Below are 17695 nucleotides of genomic sequence, written 5' to 3' on the forward strand. Positions count from 1 at the left end.
ACTGAAGTTGCATAATCAGCCATGATCATATTGAATGGTGGTACAGGCTCAAAGGGCCGAATGGTCTATTCCTGCACCTATTTTCTATGTTTCTATGTAAGTAATATTTTTATTGATGCACTCCTTCATTACTTAAATTATAAATCTGACACATGTTGGTATAGGTAGGCTTAGTGTTGCACCTTATTTGCGATGAATGATCGTTGCACATTATTTAAACTGCTTTCTGAGATCTTGAAAGATATTTCTGCACTGCGATGTCTTCCTTATGAACCACATACAACTTCCAAGGTCATTAAACAGAGGACGGCATTAAATGCACACAGTATGGTACAAGTGCTTTGATGGCTATCTGTGTATATCACAAGAGCAGATGGGCCCTCTGGTAACTATTCCCATTGTCATGTTTGCAGGAAAAGATGTCCCACAATCGCTGGGAGCAGCGACGGACAGGCGGCAGTCCATCCAGAAGCATGCCTCTAACAGACCTGGAGGAGTGAGTGGCTGGACTGATCGGTGCCTCAGGGAGGACAATTGCCCATGGGGGTACTGAGCCCCTGTTCAAAAGTGAGGGCAAGTCCTGCAAAATCCCTGGGCTGGGTTGGGACAATGTGAGGTCGTGTCTGTGGACTAGGGTTCGTGCAATGTGATTCAGTGTCTCTGGACTACATATAATGGAGTAGCGGTGGTCCTTCAAATGAGCCTGTGCTATGTGGCCTTGCTCATGTCACCTTGCCCCCTCCCCTGCTGCTAATCACTCATCTGTTGTTTTCTATTTGCAGATGAGGAGTCGCATGTGCCACATCCTCCAATGGAAGCCTCCACCTCAATCCATCATGTGGGGCCGAGGAACCTCCAAGAGAGGAGCAAACTGATCAACCTATTCCGGGGAGGGGGCGATGCACTCAACACCTCTTTTTGCTGTGGCCACCAGCTCATCCGAGGAAGAAACATTCTCGGGCTTTGTGTCATCCGAGGCCCCGAGTACAAGTCGTGTGCAGCAACACACTACTGGAGTTGAATCCATTTTGCCGTCTCTCCGGAGGGTAAGTCGGCAAAGCCGGTCTGCAGACAGACAGGCAGACGCACACCTGGACATGGTGGGAGTGTCCAGGGAGAGTGTCCAGCACATCCGACAGCTCCTAGAGGTATTGAATATGATTCCCGCAAGCATCGCAGCATTATCTGCGAACGTGACGGAGGTCAGGTCACAGATTATCCGTGCGAGCCGCGAAACCACTGAGGCCGTCAATGCCCACACGCATGGCTCTCATTATAGCAATGCTCGGCTTCTGTCTGAGGGTTCCGGAGAGGGGTCATGAGCCAGGTGGTGAGGCCGTAACCTTTGTCCCATAGCATCCAGCTCTGACCTTGTGGCTGACGCTCGAACAGGCAGGAGACACTGCTCTCACGCAAGATGAAAGCATTATGGATGATCCCTGGATATTGAGCATTTACTGTCATGAGGCGCCGAGTATGGTCGCAGACGATCTGTGCGTTCATGGAGTGGAATCCCTTTTGGTTTCAAATAAACCTCTGTATTGTGTAAAAGTGCTCACAGGGCAATGTGCGTACAGTCAATGACACCCTGAACCTTGGGGAAGCCAACAATTTGTCCAAAACCTACAGCCCTCTCATTCTGTGCCTCCTTGGTCATTGGGAACTTTATGAAGTCCATTCTGCGTGCGTACAGTGAAGTAGTCACCTGGTGAATGTAGCGACGTGTAGCGTGCTGCTAGAAACATAGAAAATAGGTGCCAGGAGTAGGCCATTCGGCCCTTTTGAGCCTACACCACCATTCAGTCTGATCCTGCAACTTCAGTGCCCCATTCCTGCTTTCTCTCCATACCCCTTTGATCTCTTTAGCTGTAAGGGCCACATCTAACTCCCTTTTGAATATATCTAACAAACTGGCCTCAACAACTTTCTGTGGTAGAGAATTCCACAGGTTCACAATTCTCTGAGTGAAGAAGTTTCTCCTCATCTCTGTCCTAAATGGCTTACCCCTTATCCTGAGACTGTGAGCCCTGGTTCTGGACTTCCCCAACATTGGGAACATTCTTCCTGCATTTAACCTGTCTAAACCCATCAGAATTTTAAACGTTTCTATGAGGTCCCCTCTCATTCTTCTGAACTCCAGTGAATACAAGCCCAGTTGATCCAGTCTTTCTTGATAGGTCAGTCCCGCCATCCCGGGAATCCATCTGCACCCCCTGGGGAGCTGGCACCTGCACTACCCTTTTCCCCTGCTGCCGGCCACTCGTGTCCGGTGACTCCCCACGTGCAGATCCCGCCTCTATACTGCCCTCTAAAGTACACGCAGTGCCAGTTTCTGAGCCGGTGCCTGCGAGTGTCAGATCAAGTGTTGTGTCTCTTCTGCATCACTCTCCTCTTGTTCTTCCTGCACTGGTTGGGCTGGTTGGAGTTCTTGGGTATCAGAAAGGAAAAGAACAAGGGTAGGGTTGTGGTGAGGGGAGAGGGGGGGAAACCAAGATGTGCATGCTTACACCATCGGCAGCTTGTAAGTGAGAAAAGATTGTGGATGAGGGGGAAGTGGGATGTGAGAAGGAGGATTAGGTATGAGCATTCAGTTATCATCAATGGTTTCAGCCTCGCTGATTGCCATTGCCTCAGTGAAGACCCCTCTAATGAGTCTTCACTAGCTGGGTCAGAACAGCCGTGTCTGTCCGCTGACCCATAGCGGCTGCTGGCACCAGTTATGCGCTACCTTGGTCTGCAAGAAAGATGGACTTGGATTTATATAGCGCATTTCATGACCACCGGACGTCTCAAAGTGTTTTACAGCCAATGAAGTACTTTTGGAGTGTAGTCGCTGTTGTAATGTAGGAAACACGGCAGCCGATTTGTGTACAAGCTAGCTCCCACAAACAGCAGAGTGATAATGACCAGATAATCTGTTTTTGTTATGTTGATTGAGGGATAAATATTGGTCAGGACATCGGGGATAACTACTCTGTTCTTCTTCGAAATAACCATGGGATCTTTTGCTCCACTTGAGGGAGCAGATGGGGCCTCGGTTTAACGAATCATCCTAAAGACGGCACCTCTGACTGTGTCGCACTCGCTCAACACTGCACTGGAGTACAAATGTATGCAGTGCTCTATAGAGCACTATGTTATAGGAGACATAGGTATTGTGTTGCCAGGTTTCAACACACAATTATCAGTCATCATCAGGGTGCTGAACAAAGACCAAGCATTTTCCCCATAACAGGAGAAAGGAAAACATAGAAACATAGAAAATAGGTACAGGAGTAGGCCATTCGGCCCTTGGAGCCTGCACCACCATTCAATATGATCATGGCTGATCATGCAACTTTAGCACCCCATACCTGCTTTCTCTCCATACCCCTTGATCCCTTTAGCTGTAAGGGACACATCAGTTGACTTTGTTACGTTGTATTGGAATGAATCATTTTATAAACTTTGTTTGGAATGTTTGTTTTGTGGTGGCTTTAATTTCAGCATTGTGGCCAAAAGGTTGCTGTGATGTTCTGTGGCAGAGGAATGGTGTTGAGCAACAGGGATCTGGGGATTCATTCAGGGGAAGTGGAGTCTGAATATGCGCTCAAGGACAGCCCATCTGAAACATGGATTTACAGGCTACCTCCTCCATTACTTCACCTCCTCCTGAGGTGGTCGTGGAACCTATTCTGGCAAGAGCTGCACCCTTATGATAGCCAATTTGTGGAAGATGCAGCAGACCACCACGAATTGAGACACCCACTCCGGCGAGTATTGGAAGACTTCGAGTGATCAAGACAGTGGAACCGTTGCTTGAACAGCCCGATGGTCTGCTCGATAATATTCCTCGAGGCAGCATGGGTGTCATATGAGTGCTGGTCACGAATGGTGGGGTTGAGGTGGGGAATCATCAGCCAGGTAGAGCTGATAGACCTGGTCACTGAGCAGCCACCCTCAGGTTTGATGTGGTGGCTGGAAGATTGCACAGCGGACTTGCGCAGGATGAAGGCATCATGACGGCTGCCAGGATACTGGACATTCATCATCATCATGGGGTGGGCATGGACACACACCAACTGCACATTAAGTGAGTGGAACACCTTTGCGGTTACAGTACATCTCACCATTGAGATGCAGCACCTGCAAAGCCACGTATGTACAGTCGATGGCGCCCTGCACCATGTGGAAACCCAACATCCTGGCAAAACCACACGAGTGCTCCTCCTGCTTCTTTCTGTTTAGAGAGAAAACAATGAAGTCTCCTCTCCTTGTGTACAGAGTCTCTGTGACGTCCTGGTTGCAGCGATGGATGGTGAACTGCAAGATGTTTGCTTTGTCACCTGTTCCAGCCTGAAAGGATCCACTGGCGAAAAAAATTCAAGTCGACAGTCACCCTGCGGGCCATTGGCAGTGCTGTTGTCACCCTGATCTGAGGCTGCAGGTCTGGTTCCAAGAGATGGCAGAGTTCTGTGACCACCTCCTTGGTGTAGCAGAGCCACCAAACACACCACTTCTGGCTTAGGTGCAGGAAGTGCCCCCTAAAGATTCTAGGTGGGTAAGGCCTCCTACTGAGAGCCCTCCTCGCCACTCCTCCCTCTTTGAGCAGCTTGTCTTCTTTACTGCCTCTGTTCCATCTCCCCGTCATGCTGCAGCGTGAGGGGCACTGCAACTAGAGCCTCTGTGACTGGGTGTAAGTGGTGTACTTAGAGGCACTCCCTACCTAACCGCACTGTGGGACTCCCTTCACCATGGACTGCAGCAGTTCAAGGCGGCGGCTCACCACTCAAGGCCAATTGGGGATGGGTATTAAATGCTGGCCTTGCCTGCGACACCCACATCCCGTGAATGAACAAATAAAAATGGAACAATTCCAGGTTACCTTATCTCTCCACAAAACCAACATCCCCCATCCCAGGCATCATTCAAGTAAACCTCCTGTACCCTCTCCAGGACCATGGCATCCTTCCAAAGTGTGGTGCCTAGAATTGGGCCCAATACTCCAAATGAGGCCTAACCAGTGATTGTAAAAGATTAGCATGACTTCCGTGTTTTTGTCTTCAACGCCTCCATTTACAAAGCCAAGTAGCTCATAAGCTTTTTCAACCACCATATCAACTTGCCCTGCCACCTTAAAAGATTTGTTAATATATACACCCAGGTCCCTCTGCTCTTGGACCTCCCTCAAAGTAGTACCATTTAGATTATACTGCCTTTCCATATTGTTCCTCCCAAAGTGCATCACTTCACATATATTCGCATTAAACTGCATCTGCCATCCATCGGCCCATTTCACCATCCTAGCCTAGTTTGCTACTATCCGATTCACAACATTTCTAAGTTTTGTCTCACGCACAAACTTCAAAATTGTACTCCTCATATCCAAGTCCAGGTCATTTATATACAACCTAAGCAATGGTCATAATAATAACCCCTGGAGGACCGCCATTGTATACTTCCCTCTGGTCAGAAAAACATCTGTTCACCACTACTCTCTGCTTCCTATCCCTTAGCAGATTATGGAGGAGAAATTGCACAACACTCCGTTTGGGGAATAAGTTTTGCGGTAGCACAAAAGTATCACCGGGCACTATGTGAGGAACTTCCGGATTAGCGCTCCAGGAAGGAAGTGGAGTGCTAAATCAAGTGCTGCTATCTCCCTTGGCGTCCTAAAGCCGGCAAGAGGGGCTGTGGCGGTGCAGCGCTGCCCAATGTCGAGGACAACGCTGCCGGGAACGGAGGCTCCTTCCCTCCCTTAAAAGGGCCATCACAGCAGGCTTTGCATTGAAACGAGGCCTCATCGCCAACGGCAGTCGTGATCCACGACAATCAGTCCCAAGCACTCTAGCAGAGTACAGGGCTGATCGATCGTGGCCAAAGAAAATGCCAAAAATTTAATGTAAGTCATTCAGAAACATTTTTTATTGACGCAACCATCATCACCTTTACATATCGCTCCAAGCGGCCAGCCTCCCCAACAACATCTCCTGCAGCGGTCGGTGTTGTCGCCCAGTGATGCGTCAGGGGGCAGAACCGAAGTTCGGGTCCGCGGCACTACTGGGGCAATGCATAGCATGAGGGCGTCACCATCTCCAGGCACAGGAGATCGTGACGCTAGGGGTTACTGCTGCTCCAAATCTCCAGGGGAATTTGAGAGCATTGTTATTCTCGCTGCGCTTGGGCGCAGAGCCATTAGCACCCCCGGAGGCACTAACAAGGGATGTAAAGGAGTCCAATTTCTAGCCCTATGTACCCTGATTACCACTGTCCCATCTGCTTCTATTTTCCAAATAAGTCTGTTATGCAGTACTTTATCAAACGTCTTTTGAAAAGTCCATATTTACAACTACTACACTACCTTCATCAACTGTGTCTGGTACTTCATCAAAGAACTCGATCAGGTTAGTCAGACATGATTTGCCTTTAACAAGTCCATGCTGGCTGTCCCTTATTAACCCATTCTTCTCCCAGTGAGAATTAATTTTGTCCTTGACAATGGTCTTTATCAGTGGTAGGAAAACCAGTAAACAGACTGGCCTTCAGTTACCAAGTTTATCCTTCTCTCCTTTTTTGAATAGGCGTGTGACATTTGCAATCCTCCAGTTCTCTAGCACCAAGAAGATTTCCTTTATTGTTCCGAACAGGCCCCACCATTCCTTTAACTATCCTTTTACTTTTTAGGTTTATAAAATATTTTTTGGTTCCCATTTATGTTACCTGTTAATCTTCTCATTCTCGCTCTCACCCTTCTTATATCCTTTTCAATTTTCCCTGCACTCTGCTTGGTTTTCAACTATATTCTGTACCTGACATTTATCATAACCCTCCTTTTTCTGTTTTATTTTAACCTCTATGTCCTTTGTCATTCAGGGACCTGTACTTTGAAGACTAGACGAGTATTTGCTGACAACTATTGTGTCTCTTCCAGTGTTCACTCTTGGGAGGTCACCCATTCTCCTGCTTCCAGGAGGACTGTGGTCTGGATCTGTACAGCTTATTTCATAGTCATATTAAAAACATTAGAAATACAGTAGGAAGAAGACATATCAAATACTATTTAAAAGAAAATTATTATTCACTGCAAGTGGAAAAAAAACTCCAGAAGTATCTTTATTCTCCCAATGTTTTTACTCTTAAAAAGAACAATACGTGATATACTTCATGAAACAACACTTCATTTTATTCAATTCAAAACATTTAAAGTGATACACAGAAAGGTTCATTATAAAGAATGTATAATCACTGAAAGGATTGTATAAATGCAAAAAAATTCAAGGCAATGACCAATTGCATCAGCAACTTACAACAGATTGACAAAAGAACTATATCATTTTATCCTTAGATGTGTGAGCATTAAAAAATAGGATTGAAAAAGCCTTATGAATTTGAAAAAATGCTAGATCTCAAGAGCTAAAATGACCAAATCTAACACAATTGGGATCTAGAGCATTTAGATGACATTATTTTGTTTATGTTCTGATAAGAACAAAGGACAAACCATAAAAATATTCTAAATGTGTAGAAAGTTGGGGTTTCATAATTTAGTAAATTAATTTAGGTCAACCACAACAAATCCATTTTCTAGTGAAACCCATTCTCCTGAACCTTAAAATAATTCCCCATAAATTCTACTTATTAATCATGCAAAGCTCTGTAAAAGAACTTCCCATCGAGAATATTGCTCCAGAGTATAGTATGGTCTTGCTTATTCCAGCAGAAAACTAGCTGTTAAACGGCATTGTTTGCATCCTCAGGAGACCAATTTAGGTTTAAATTATAAGCTTGCTTCAGTTGCCAAAAGCAACCCTGAAACTTGTATATCTGCTGGTAGTGCTGTTGAAGGCACCAAAACCTGTTTGAGAAAGACTTTACTAGGTGCCTTAGAGAGCAAAATCTCATCTACAGCAAATCTAAATGATCCAACTTGCAGCACTTGGCTCTAGCAATAGTAAGTTAGCAGCTGACCCATACTTTGACCATTGATGGTATGCATGAAGGTACATCAGATATCAAAGCTGGTCTGGCCACAGTAACTAAATTAATGGGCAGCCTTGGCACCAATGGAATTGTCTCAATTATGGAGCCTGACATTGGGAGTGGTTCTGTAATAAAGAGACATCAATCATCAGCACTGGCAATGAAGCTGGATGCGTAACCCATCAACTGCAAGAAAAACGGCTGATTGATGACAAAGGGTATTCATTAAATCATTACTGAAACCAGTGAAATTCCACCACCAATGGACAGCTCCGCCATACATGTATAAAAAAATTTGTACTAAATTTTTTTTTTGGAGTACACAAAAATAAACTCTTAAATGCATAAAATTGCTTCGATCAAAGCATCAAGCACACTCATTACAAGGATAACACACACACACACATGCTATACCATGCAAACAATCTCTGATCATAGCTGCATCTTTCTGTTCACACCAATAATTTTTCACATGTGCTGCATGTTCTGCACACCTGGGTTTTGGGCCCCATTGTAAAACAAACAGTCGATCACATAGGTCTGTTTTCATTTAAAAAAAATGTACACAATATGCAGTGAGATCATATTATTCCTGGATTTTGGGCCCTTTTAAATGAAAAAATGCTGCACACTGAAAAGTTACAGTATGGCATTCTACCGTACAAAATTGCATTTGAAACATTATATATAGAAATAGATTTTCTACAAATTTAAATATACTAAGTAACTTTCATGCAGATCCACAAGGGTATTTTTAAACCATAAAAATCCCCTTTAAAAATTATATTTAAACTGCTGGCTCCGTTTACACAGGGAACTGCATCAATATTTGGATCAAAGTGATTTCGGTCCAATTCATTGCACTAGTTTTCTTCATTCACTTTCGGCTTTGAAGCAACAAGTCAAAACATTTTCCAACATTCTATAGACTCTGGATCAGTTCCTATGGATTGGAGGGTAGCTAATGTAACCCCACTTTTAAAAAAAGGAGGGAGAGAGAAAACAGGGAATTATAGACCGGTTAGCCTGACATCGGTAGTGGGGAAAATGTTGGAATCAATTATTAAAGATGTAATAGCAGCGCATTTGGAAAGCAGTGACAGGATTGGTCCAAGTCAGCATGGATTTATGAAAGGGAAATTATGCTTGACAAATCTTCTAGAATTTTTTGAGGATGTAACCAGTAGAGTGGACAAGAGAGAACCAGTGGATGTGGTGTATTTGGACTTTCAAAAGGCTTTTGACAAGGTCCCACACAAGAGATTAGTGTACAAAATTAAAGCACATGGTATTGGGGGTAATGTATTGACGTGGATAGAGAACTGATTGGCAGACAGGGAGCAAAGAGTAGGAATAAACTGCAGGTAGTGACTACTGGGGTACTGCAAAGTTCAGTGCTGGGACCCCAGCTATTTACAATATACATTAATGATTTAGTCAAAGGAATTGAATGTAATATCTCCAAGTTTGCAGATGACACTAAGCTGGGTGGCAGTGTGAGCTGTGAGGAGGATGCTAAGAGGCTGCAGGGTGACTTGGACTTGGACAAGTTAGGTTAGGTGAGTGGGCAAATGCATGGCAGATGCAGTATAACAGATAAATGTGAGGTTATTCACTTTGGTGGCAAAAACAGGAAGGCAGAATATCATCTGAATGGTGACAGATTAGGAAAAGGGCAGGTGCAACGAGACCTGGGTGCCATGGTACATCAGTCATTGAAAGTTGGCATGCAGGTACAGCAGGCGGTGAAGGTGGCAAATTGGCCTTCCTAGCAAGGGGATTTGAGTATAGGAGCAGGGAGGTCTTACTGCAGTTGTACAGGGCCTTGGCGAGGCCACACCTTGAATATTGTGTACAGTTTTGGTCTCCTAATCTGAGGAAGGATATTCTTGCTATTGAGGGAGTGCAGCGAAGGTTCACCAGACTGATTCCCGGGATGGCAGGACTGACATATGAAGAAAGACTGGATCAACTCGGCTTATAGTCACTGAAATTTAGAAGAATAAGGATATCTCATAGAAACATAAAATTCTGATGGGATTGGACAGGTTAGATGCAGGAAGAATGTTCCCGACGTTGGGGAAGTCCAGAACTAGGGGTCACAGTCTCAGGATAAGGGGTAAGCCATTTAGGACCGAGATGAGGAGAAACTTCTTCACTCAGAGAATTGTGAACCTGTGGAATTCTCTACCACAGAAAGTTGTTGAGGCCAGTTTGTTCGATATATTCAAAAGGGAGTTAGATGTGGCCCTTACAGCTAAAGGGATCAAAGGGTATGGAGAGAAAGCAGGAATGGGGCACTGAAGTTGCAGGATCAGACTGAATGGTGGTGTAGGTTCAAAAGGGCAGAATGGCCTACTCCTGGCACCTATTTTCTATGTTTCTATCAAGTAACCTAAATTAGTTTTTCAAAACCGACAAGCATCACATGTGAAACCTTAACTTATCTTTCTCTTTCAGCTACTCAATGACGTACTGTACACTTACATCATTGTACCTTTGGCCATTGAAATATTGTCCTTTGGAAACAAGTTTCAATTATGCACTTTTTCAGAAAAAAACTCCACAAACTGACTTCTGGCTACTTGTGAGAAAATAACCTACTTAGGTCTTGAAATTGTGCTGTGTAGGAATGATGCTCAACACCTGAATTTTGTTCTTCCTCTTTCTGCTGTTTGCGACTGATATTTAAAATTAAATGCCTCCCTCCTCTACAAGAGCAGAAATTATTCAGAGGAATGCATTAACTGTTATCTTACAGCATCATTTCAAGGACATCACTTTGCTAGATGCAAGCAGGAACCGGTTTAAGTATGGTGCAAGATGATTTACCAATTAAATATTCAAAATAAATCAGGTCGATTGGTAAAAATGAACTTGAATGAAAATTGAGACTTGAAACAGGAGAATCTGAAATTTAACTAAAATGAACCCAAAAATTGCCTTTCACCAACTTTAAAACACAATCAAACATAAAGCTATTGTATTAAACTAGAGTTCAAATGGTAGTGAAACAATGTGGATTTGTTCGCCTAGCATTTATCTTCATTGGAAAATGAGTAACATTTGTTCATCGTGTTTGTTTTATGACCTCCTTCTAGCAAAGTTTTGTCCAGGTGGAAAGTAACTGATGGCAAAGGCCAGTTAATGCAGTAGATATTGGGCAGTCCACACTAATTAATCAATTGTACATAGATGTTGAACAAAGTTATTAATTAAACTATTTGTATACACATTAACATTAAATAAGCATGCAATATCCAAGAATATTTTTGTATTTGTAAATATTATAACTTGTGAATTGCATCAAATGCTCTGTACATATATGGGTGACATGGAAGAATGTTCTAAAAATGTTAACTTTCCTATGGAGGAACTTGCCAAGAATTTGGAATTGCAAAATACAAATGTAGTACAATATCAACCATAACTAAAAGCTCAGCACTAGTTCCTTTGAGCAATTGTGGTGTACAGCACTTAGTGTGACTCCGAATACATTTCATTTCCTGTTTCCCACTTCTAGCAAAATCAAACGCAAGATGATTTTGCGTTACATAGACAAGAGAAAAATCTTCATATAACCTATGTAAACAGGGCAACCACATATATAAAAAGTCAAATATTTTCCCAGAACTTATATAGTGCATTTGTATAAAACATTCTCCTTTACAGTGAGAATTGAAAATCAAGAGTCATTGCTAATTTCCAGCTTCAGCCATCAGTTTATATATAGTGATTCAAGTGGCTTTGACATTGCTATTAAAAAAAACATTCATCTGTTATCTATAAATTCCTTGACTATAGACTTGTTTGCTTTTAGGTACATCTATTCAAGCCAAGAGAAGAAGAACCAGAGAATTTCCATTCAATTAATTAGTCATACGCTGGTACAAAACTCAATCCTTGCCATCACATTTTTCCAAACCTCAGATTCAATCCCAAATTCAACTACTGTATGGGCACAATTTAAAAGAAGAAAATTTGCAGTTTTTGAATCTAACAGTTATAAAGGAATATCCATAAAGTGTGTATTTTCAGATTACATATTAAAGGCAAACTAAAGAGCTTAAAAATGTCTTTACAAAGAGATGGTTAGAATTTTGAATTCTCTGCCATAAACCTGTGTTGAAGCAAAGTACATCAAATCTTTTAAAGAGTGCTTGACATAGGAATGTTAAAAGGTATGCAATGTGAAGGGGGGAGTGGGATTAGACAAGGTGGCTCATGTGGAGAAAATTTAGCACAGACCTGGCGAGCAAGATGGCCTGATTTTAAGTTATAATGAAAACCATGGATGGCCCTCAACATATTTGGGGAATAGACATATTGATTGCACAAACGCAATTTTAAACTGAAAACAGTAACTGTATTTAGTATTTTAAAAATAAAAATAATTACTGCAGGGCTATAAGGAAAGAGCAGGGGAGTGGGATTAATTGGTTAGCTCTTTCAAAGAGCCAGTTCAAGCACGATGGGCCATACACAGGATTCTATGGGGGTGATTTTGACTTTGTGAGAGTGTAAAATGGGCGATAGTGAATTGGCAGCCCCCTTTAAATCTCTCCTGATTTTTATTTCCCTTTAAGTTAAATTTATCCCCTATGATTAATCCCAAACTTCCAAAATAAATTCCTTTCAATCCCAATCATTTATGCATAATCATTCATCTCTACCTGAACTACACATGTAATGGCAAAGATTAATTTTTATGGTTCCTATAACGTGTTCCTCTCCCACCTAATATTCTACCCTTTATTAATCCTCCTGCCTCGAGTCTTCCTGAGGTACAGTTCCACAGCTATTGCAGCTCTCCCGTATCGTGCCAAAATGGCCATTTAAGAGTGTGTAACTAGATAGAGAAGCTATTCAACCATGAAAGTCACTACAGGCAAACCTGATCTTATTTCCACTCAAAAGCATGTTTTCCAGCAGGGAGCACTGTGAGCACAGGAACGCTGAATGTTCTTTCCCCTTCCAAACCCAGCAACATTGAAGCAAATTGCAGTGCCCTCAAATGCTGCCGATTGAGTTTAGCTAACCCAGCAAAGACTGGGAATTAAACCTGTGATCTTTGTCATCTGTGACTAAACACCAAGAGACAAGGTAGTATATTTCACACTAAGCCAACGGGAGAGCTATAAATGTTTTATATATATTGACAGAAAATAATGACAGAAATCTCTTTGCTCGTTACTTCAAGCCAGCAATAAAAGAAAATACATTTCAAAGAAAATAATCCAATTGATGACATCAGCTAATAAATTGCATTCATGTGAATTATAACCTTACATATAATTCTGTTGCATTGTAAGGCGTGTCTGGTCCAGTGTAACTTGCATGAAAACAAAGTTCCAAAACATTTTTGATGACCATCAGGAATCTTTGTCATTCATTCCTAACATTTGCATGTTCACAATTTCTTCAATTGCTGTGTCTCAAACAGAAGTTTTACAGAAATCTATTTTGTCTACTCCAGCTTCTTCGGTAGAGAGTCTGGATTATACCTAAACTTGTAGCCATATGGTCGTAGATGATAAGTCATGTATTCCAAATAGTACATGGTCTTAGAATCAATGTAGTGGAACGACACTGCCAAATCAGAACAACATCCAGGTCCCTGCGAAGAAAACAAACTGCATCAAAAGGAACCCTCAAATTTGTGCAAGTCTGGTGCCAAATACACTACTTGTATCACAAAAATAAGTACATTGCAGATATATTGCAGCTATTTTTAAACAAAGGTTCACGAGATAGGTTTGGGTGAAGCTCATTTGATCTCATCAGGCCAAAATACAAACCTTCTTAAGACTCCAGTGTTTTAGCCTAAATCACTGATCCAGGCGGCTTGTTGATCAACTTGTATTAATACTTAGCTGGTATCTGTCCTAAATTTCACCTTTACAACCTTGAATCTGTTCCCTAGCACTCAAAGACCCAGTTAAGAAAGCCCTATACAGCCAGCGCCTCACTGCCAACCTGATGGCCCTCGATGATCCCGAGACGCAGAGTGCCCACAGCGCCTGGTCTGCCCGCAAGGTCTCCATAACCAGCACCTGCAAAGAGATGCTCGGTCACTCAACTAGGAAACACCAAGACTGGCTTGACGAGAACGACCAGGAGATCCAGGAGCTAATAAGCCGCAAGCGTAAGGCATTTTTGAACCTAAAGCAGCAACCCAATTCGGGAGCAGCAAAGCAGCTGTACAGGCGGCTGAAGGCCAAGGTCCAACAGAAAATCCTCGACCTAAAGAATAGTTGGTGGGTGGAGAAAGCACAAGAGATTCAGCAGCTGGCCGACAACCACACGTGCGAGGTTTCTCAGTGCAATTAAGTCCACCTATGGCCCAAGCACCCAAGGCCCCAACCCCACTGCTGGCCAAGAACGGAGAGGCATTCATTAAGGACACCGAGGCAGTCAGGGCCCGATGGAAGGAGCACTTCGACGCGAGTGTCCTCGACTCCATCCCGCAGCATGCTACCCGCCACCATCTCAGCAAGACCCCAATCCTGCACGAGATAGAAACGGCCATCCGTCAGTTCAAGAACAACAAGGCCTCAGGAGCAGATGAAATCCTCGCCGGACCGGGGTCGAGCAGGGCTGTATCATCGCACCAACGCTCTTCCCAATCTTCTTCACTGCAATGCTCCATCTCACTCTGAACAAGCTTCCCGCTGGATTGAAACTAAACTATAGAACCAATAGGAACCTGTTCAACCTTTGCCACCTCCAGACAAGAGCCAAGGTCGTCCCATCCTCTGTCATCGAACTACAATACGCGGAAGACACTTGCGTCTGCGCACACTCAGAGGCCAAACTCCAAGGCATCGTCAACACCTACACCGAGGTGTACGAAAGCATGGGCCTTAAGCTAAACACCCGTAAGACAAAGGACCTCCAGCAACCTGACCCCGCCTCACAGCACTGCCCCCCAGTCATCAAAATCCACAGCACGGCCTTGGACAATGTGGACCATTTTCCATATCTCAGGAGCCTATCAGCAAGGGCAGACATCAATGACTAAGTCCAACACCAGCTCAAGTGTGCCAGAGCAGCCTTTAGTCACCTGATGGAGAGTCTTTGAAGACCAGGACCTCAAATTTGGCAGCAAGCTTATCGTTTACAGGGCTGTACTGATGCCCACCGTCCTATATGGCTCAGAGATACGCGCCATCTTATAAGGCTCAGATATGTGGATCATGACATCTCAAAGCGCTGGAGAAGCACCACCAATGCTGCCTCCGCAAAATCCTGCAAATCCACAGGGAGGATAGACGCAACAACGTCAGTGTTCTCGCTCAGGCCAACATCGAAGCACTGACCACGCTTGATCAGCTCCGTTGGGCAGGCCACATTGGCCGCATGCCCGACACGAGACTCCCCAAGCAAGGACTTTACTCAGAACTCCTACACGGCAAGCGAGCCCCAGGTGGGCAGAGGAAATGTTTCAAGGACACCGTCAAAGTCTCCTTGATAAAGTGTAACATCCCCACCGGCACCTGGGAATCTCTGACCCAAGACCGCCCAAAATGGAGGAAGAGCATCTGGGTGGGCGCTGAGCACCTCGAGTCTCGTCGCCGAGAGCATGCAGAAATCAAGCCCAGACAGCAGAAGAAGCGTGTGGCAAACCAGGCTCCCCACCCACCCTTTCCTTCAACTACTGTCTACCCCACCTCTGACAGAGACTGTAATTCACGTATTGGACTGTACAGCCACCGGAGGTACTCAGTGGAAGCAAATCTTCCTCGATTCCGAGAGACAGCCTATGATGATCATTAATACTTAGCTGGTATCTGTCCTAAATTTCTCCTTCACAACCTTCAATCTGTTCCCAAGCATATTGCTGAATTTTTGTAACTGTTACATATTTAAAGATAGAGAAGCGTCCAGTCAAAAACATGTATCCTTATTTGAGAGTTTCCATAATCATGGCAATTCCTAATTTTAAGAAACAATCTTCCAGTTACAAATCAGAAAACAGACTGTAAATCTGCTACTCTGAAAAGGAATTAAGACGTATAATTTTCCTGTCCAGTATGAAAACAGCCACTGTCTGGCTATTAGCAATAGTTAATAAAAACAGAAAATGCTGGAAATACTTAGCAGGTCAGGCAGCATCTAGAGAAAAACCAGAGTTAACATTTCAGGTCGATGGCCTTTCATCAGAACCTGAAAAAATTAGAACTGTAATAGGCAGGGAAAGGCTGGGGGAGGGGGGGTGAAGGACAGAACAAAAGGGAAAGTCTATGATAGGGTGGAAGGCAGGAAAGATTAAATGAGAAAAAGGGATGATGGTGCAAGGAAAAAAGGGAGATTGTAATAGGACAAGTAAAGAAACAAAAGATGGTCTCGAGGAGGTGTAAATGGGAATCAGATTCATCAGCAACAGCTGCTGTCCAAAGTAATGGGGGCAGAAGCGATGATTTGAAATTGTTGAACTCAATGTTGAGCCTGGAAGGCTGTTCCTCGATCGTATGTTGAGCTTCATTGAAATGGTGTAGGACATCGAGGACAGATTGGGAGTAGGACAGAGAATTAAAATGACAGGCAACCGGAAACTCAGGGTCACTCTTGTGGACTGAATGGAGGTGTTCCGCAAAGTGGTCACCCAATGTCTGCTTGGTCTCCTTAATGTAGAGGCGACTGTATTGTGAAAGTAAATACAATATACTAAATTGAAAGTACAAGTAAATCGCTGTTTCACCTGGAAGGAATATTTGGGGCCTTGGACTGTGGGAAGGGAGGATGTAAAAGGACAGGTGTTGAATCTCCTGCGCCTGCACGGGAAGGTGCCGTGGGAAGGGGAGGGGGTGACTGAGGAGTAGACCAAGATATCACAGAGGGAATGGTCCCTTCAGAGTGGAACTATACTACAGAAAGCAGTGGGAAGCTGTTTAACCTACGCCATCTCCAGGCCAGGTGCAAGATCACCCTAACCTCTGTCGTTGAGCTGCAGTATGCGGACGATGCCTGCGTCTGTGCACATTCAGAGGCTGAACTCCAGGGTATAGTCAATGTATTCACTGAGGCATATGAAAGCATGGGCCTTACGCTTAACATCCGTAAGACAAAGTTCCTCCACCAGCCTGTCACCGCCACACAGCATTGCCCTCCAATCATCAAGATCCACGGCACGGCCCTGGACAACGTGGACCATTTCCCATGTCTCGGGAGAGCCTCTTATCAACAGTGCACCAGTGCACCCTTCGGCCATCTGAGGAAAAGAGAGTGTTTGAAGACCAGGCCCTCAAATCTACCACCAAGCTCATGGTCTACAGGGCTGTAGTAATACCTACCCACCTGTATGGATCCGAGGCATGGATGATGTATAGAAGGCACCTCAAGTTGCTGGAGATATAACACCAACGATGTCTCCGCAAGATCCTGCAAATCCCCTGGAAGGACAGGCGCACCAACATCAGTGTCCTCGATCAGGCTAACATCTCCAGCATTGAAGCACTGACCACACTCGATCAGCTTCGCTGGGCAGGCCACATGGTTCAAATGCTTTAGGTAGAGCTCCTTCATGGTAAACGAACCAAAGGAGGAAACGTTATAAGGACACCCTCAAAGCCTCCCTGGTAAAGTGCGACATCACCACTGACACCTGGGAGACCCTGGCCGAGGTGGAGAAAGTACATCCAGGAGGGCGTTGAGCTCTTCGAGTCTCAACACAAAGAGCATTAAGAGGCAAGCGCAGGCAGCGGAAGGAGCATGCAGCAAACCAGCCCCACCGACC

General features: G+C 44.2%; 1 protein-coding gene across 5 annotated transcripts in view; it reads right to left on the bottom strand.

Moving 5' to 3' along the window:
- Nucleotides 1-13088: 13088 nt before the first annotated feature.
- The window catches only part of LOC139264488 (glycoprotein-N-acetylgalactosamine 3-beta-galactosyltransferase 1-like), a 59423-nt gene continuing 54816 nt past the window's right edge, over nt 13089-17695 (bottom strand). For all 5 annotated transcript variants that reach the window (XM_070881042.1, XM_070881041.1, XM_070881043.1 and 2 more), the window contains one exon: nt 13089-13576. In XM_070881042.1, the coding sequence (XP_070737143.1) occupies nt 13427-13576 (150 nt within the window). In that variant the 3' untranslated portion in view covers nt 13089-13426. The remainder of the gene's footprint in view (nt 13577-17695) is intronic.

The sequence above is a fragment of the Pristiophorus japonicus genome, chromosome 5, assembly GCF_044704955.1.
Source record: "Pristiophorus japonicus isolate sPriJap1 chromosome 5, sPriJap1.hap1, whole genome shotgun sequence".
In the NCBI taxonomy this organism is placed as follows: Eukaryota; Metazoa; Chordata; class Chondrichthyes; family Pristiophoridae; genus Pristiophorus; species Pristiophorus japonicus.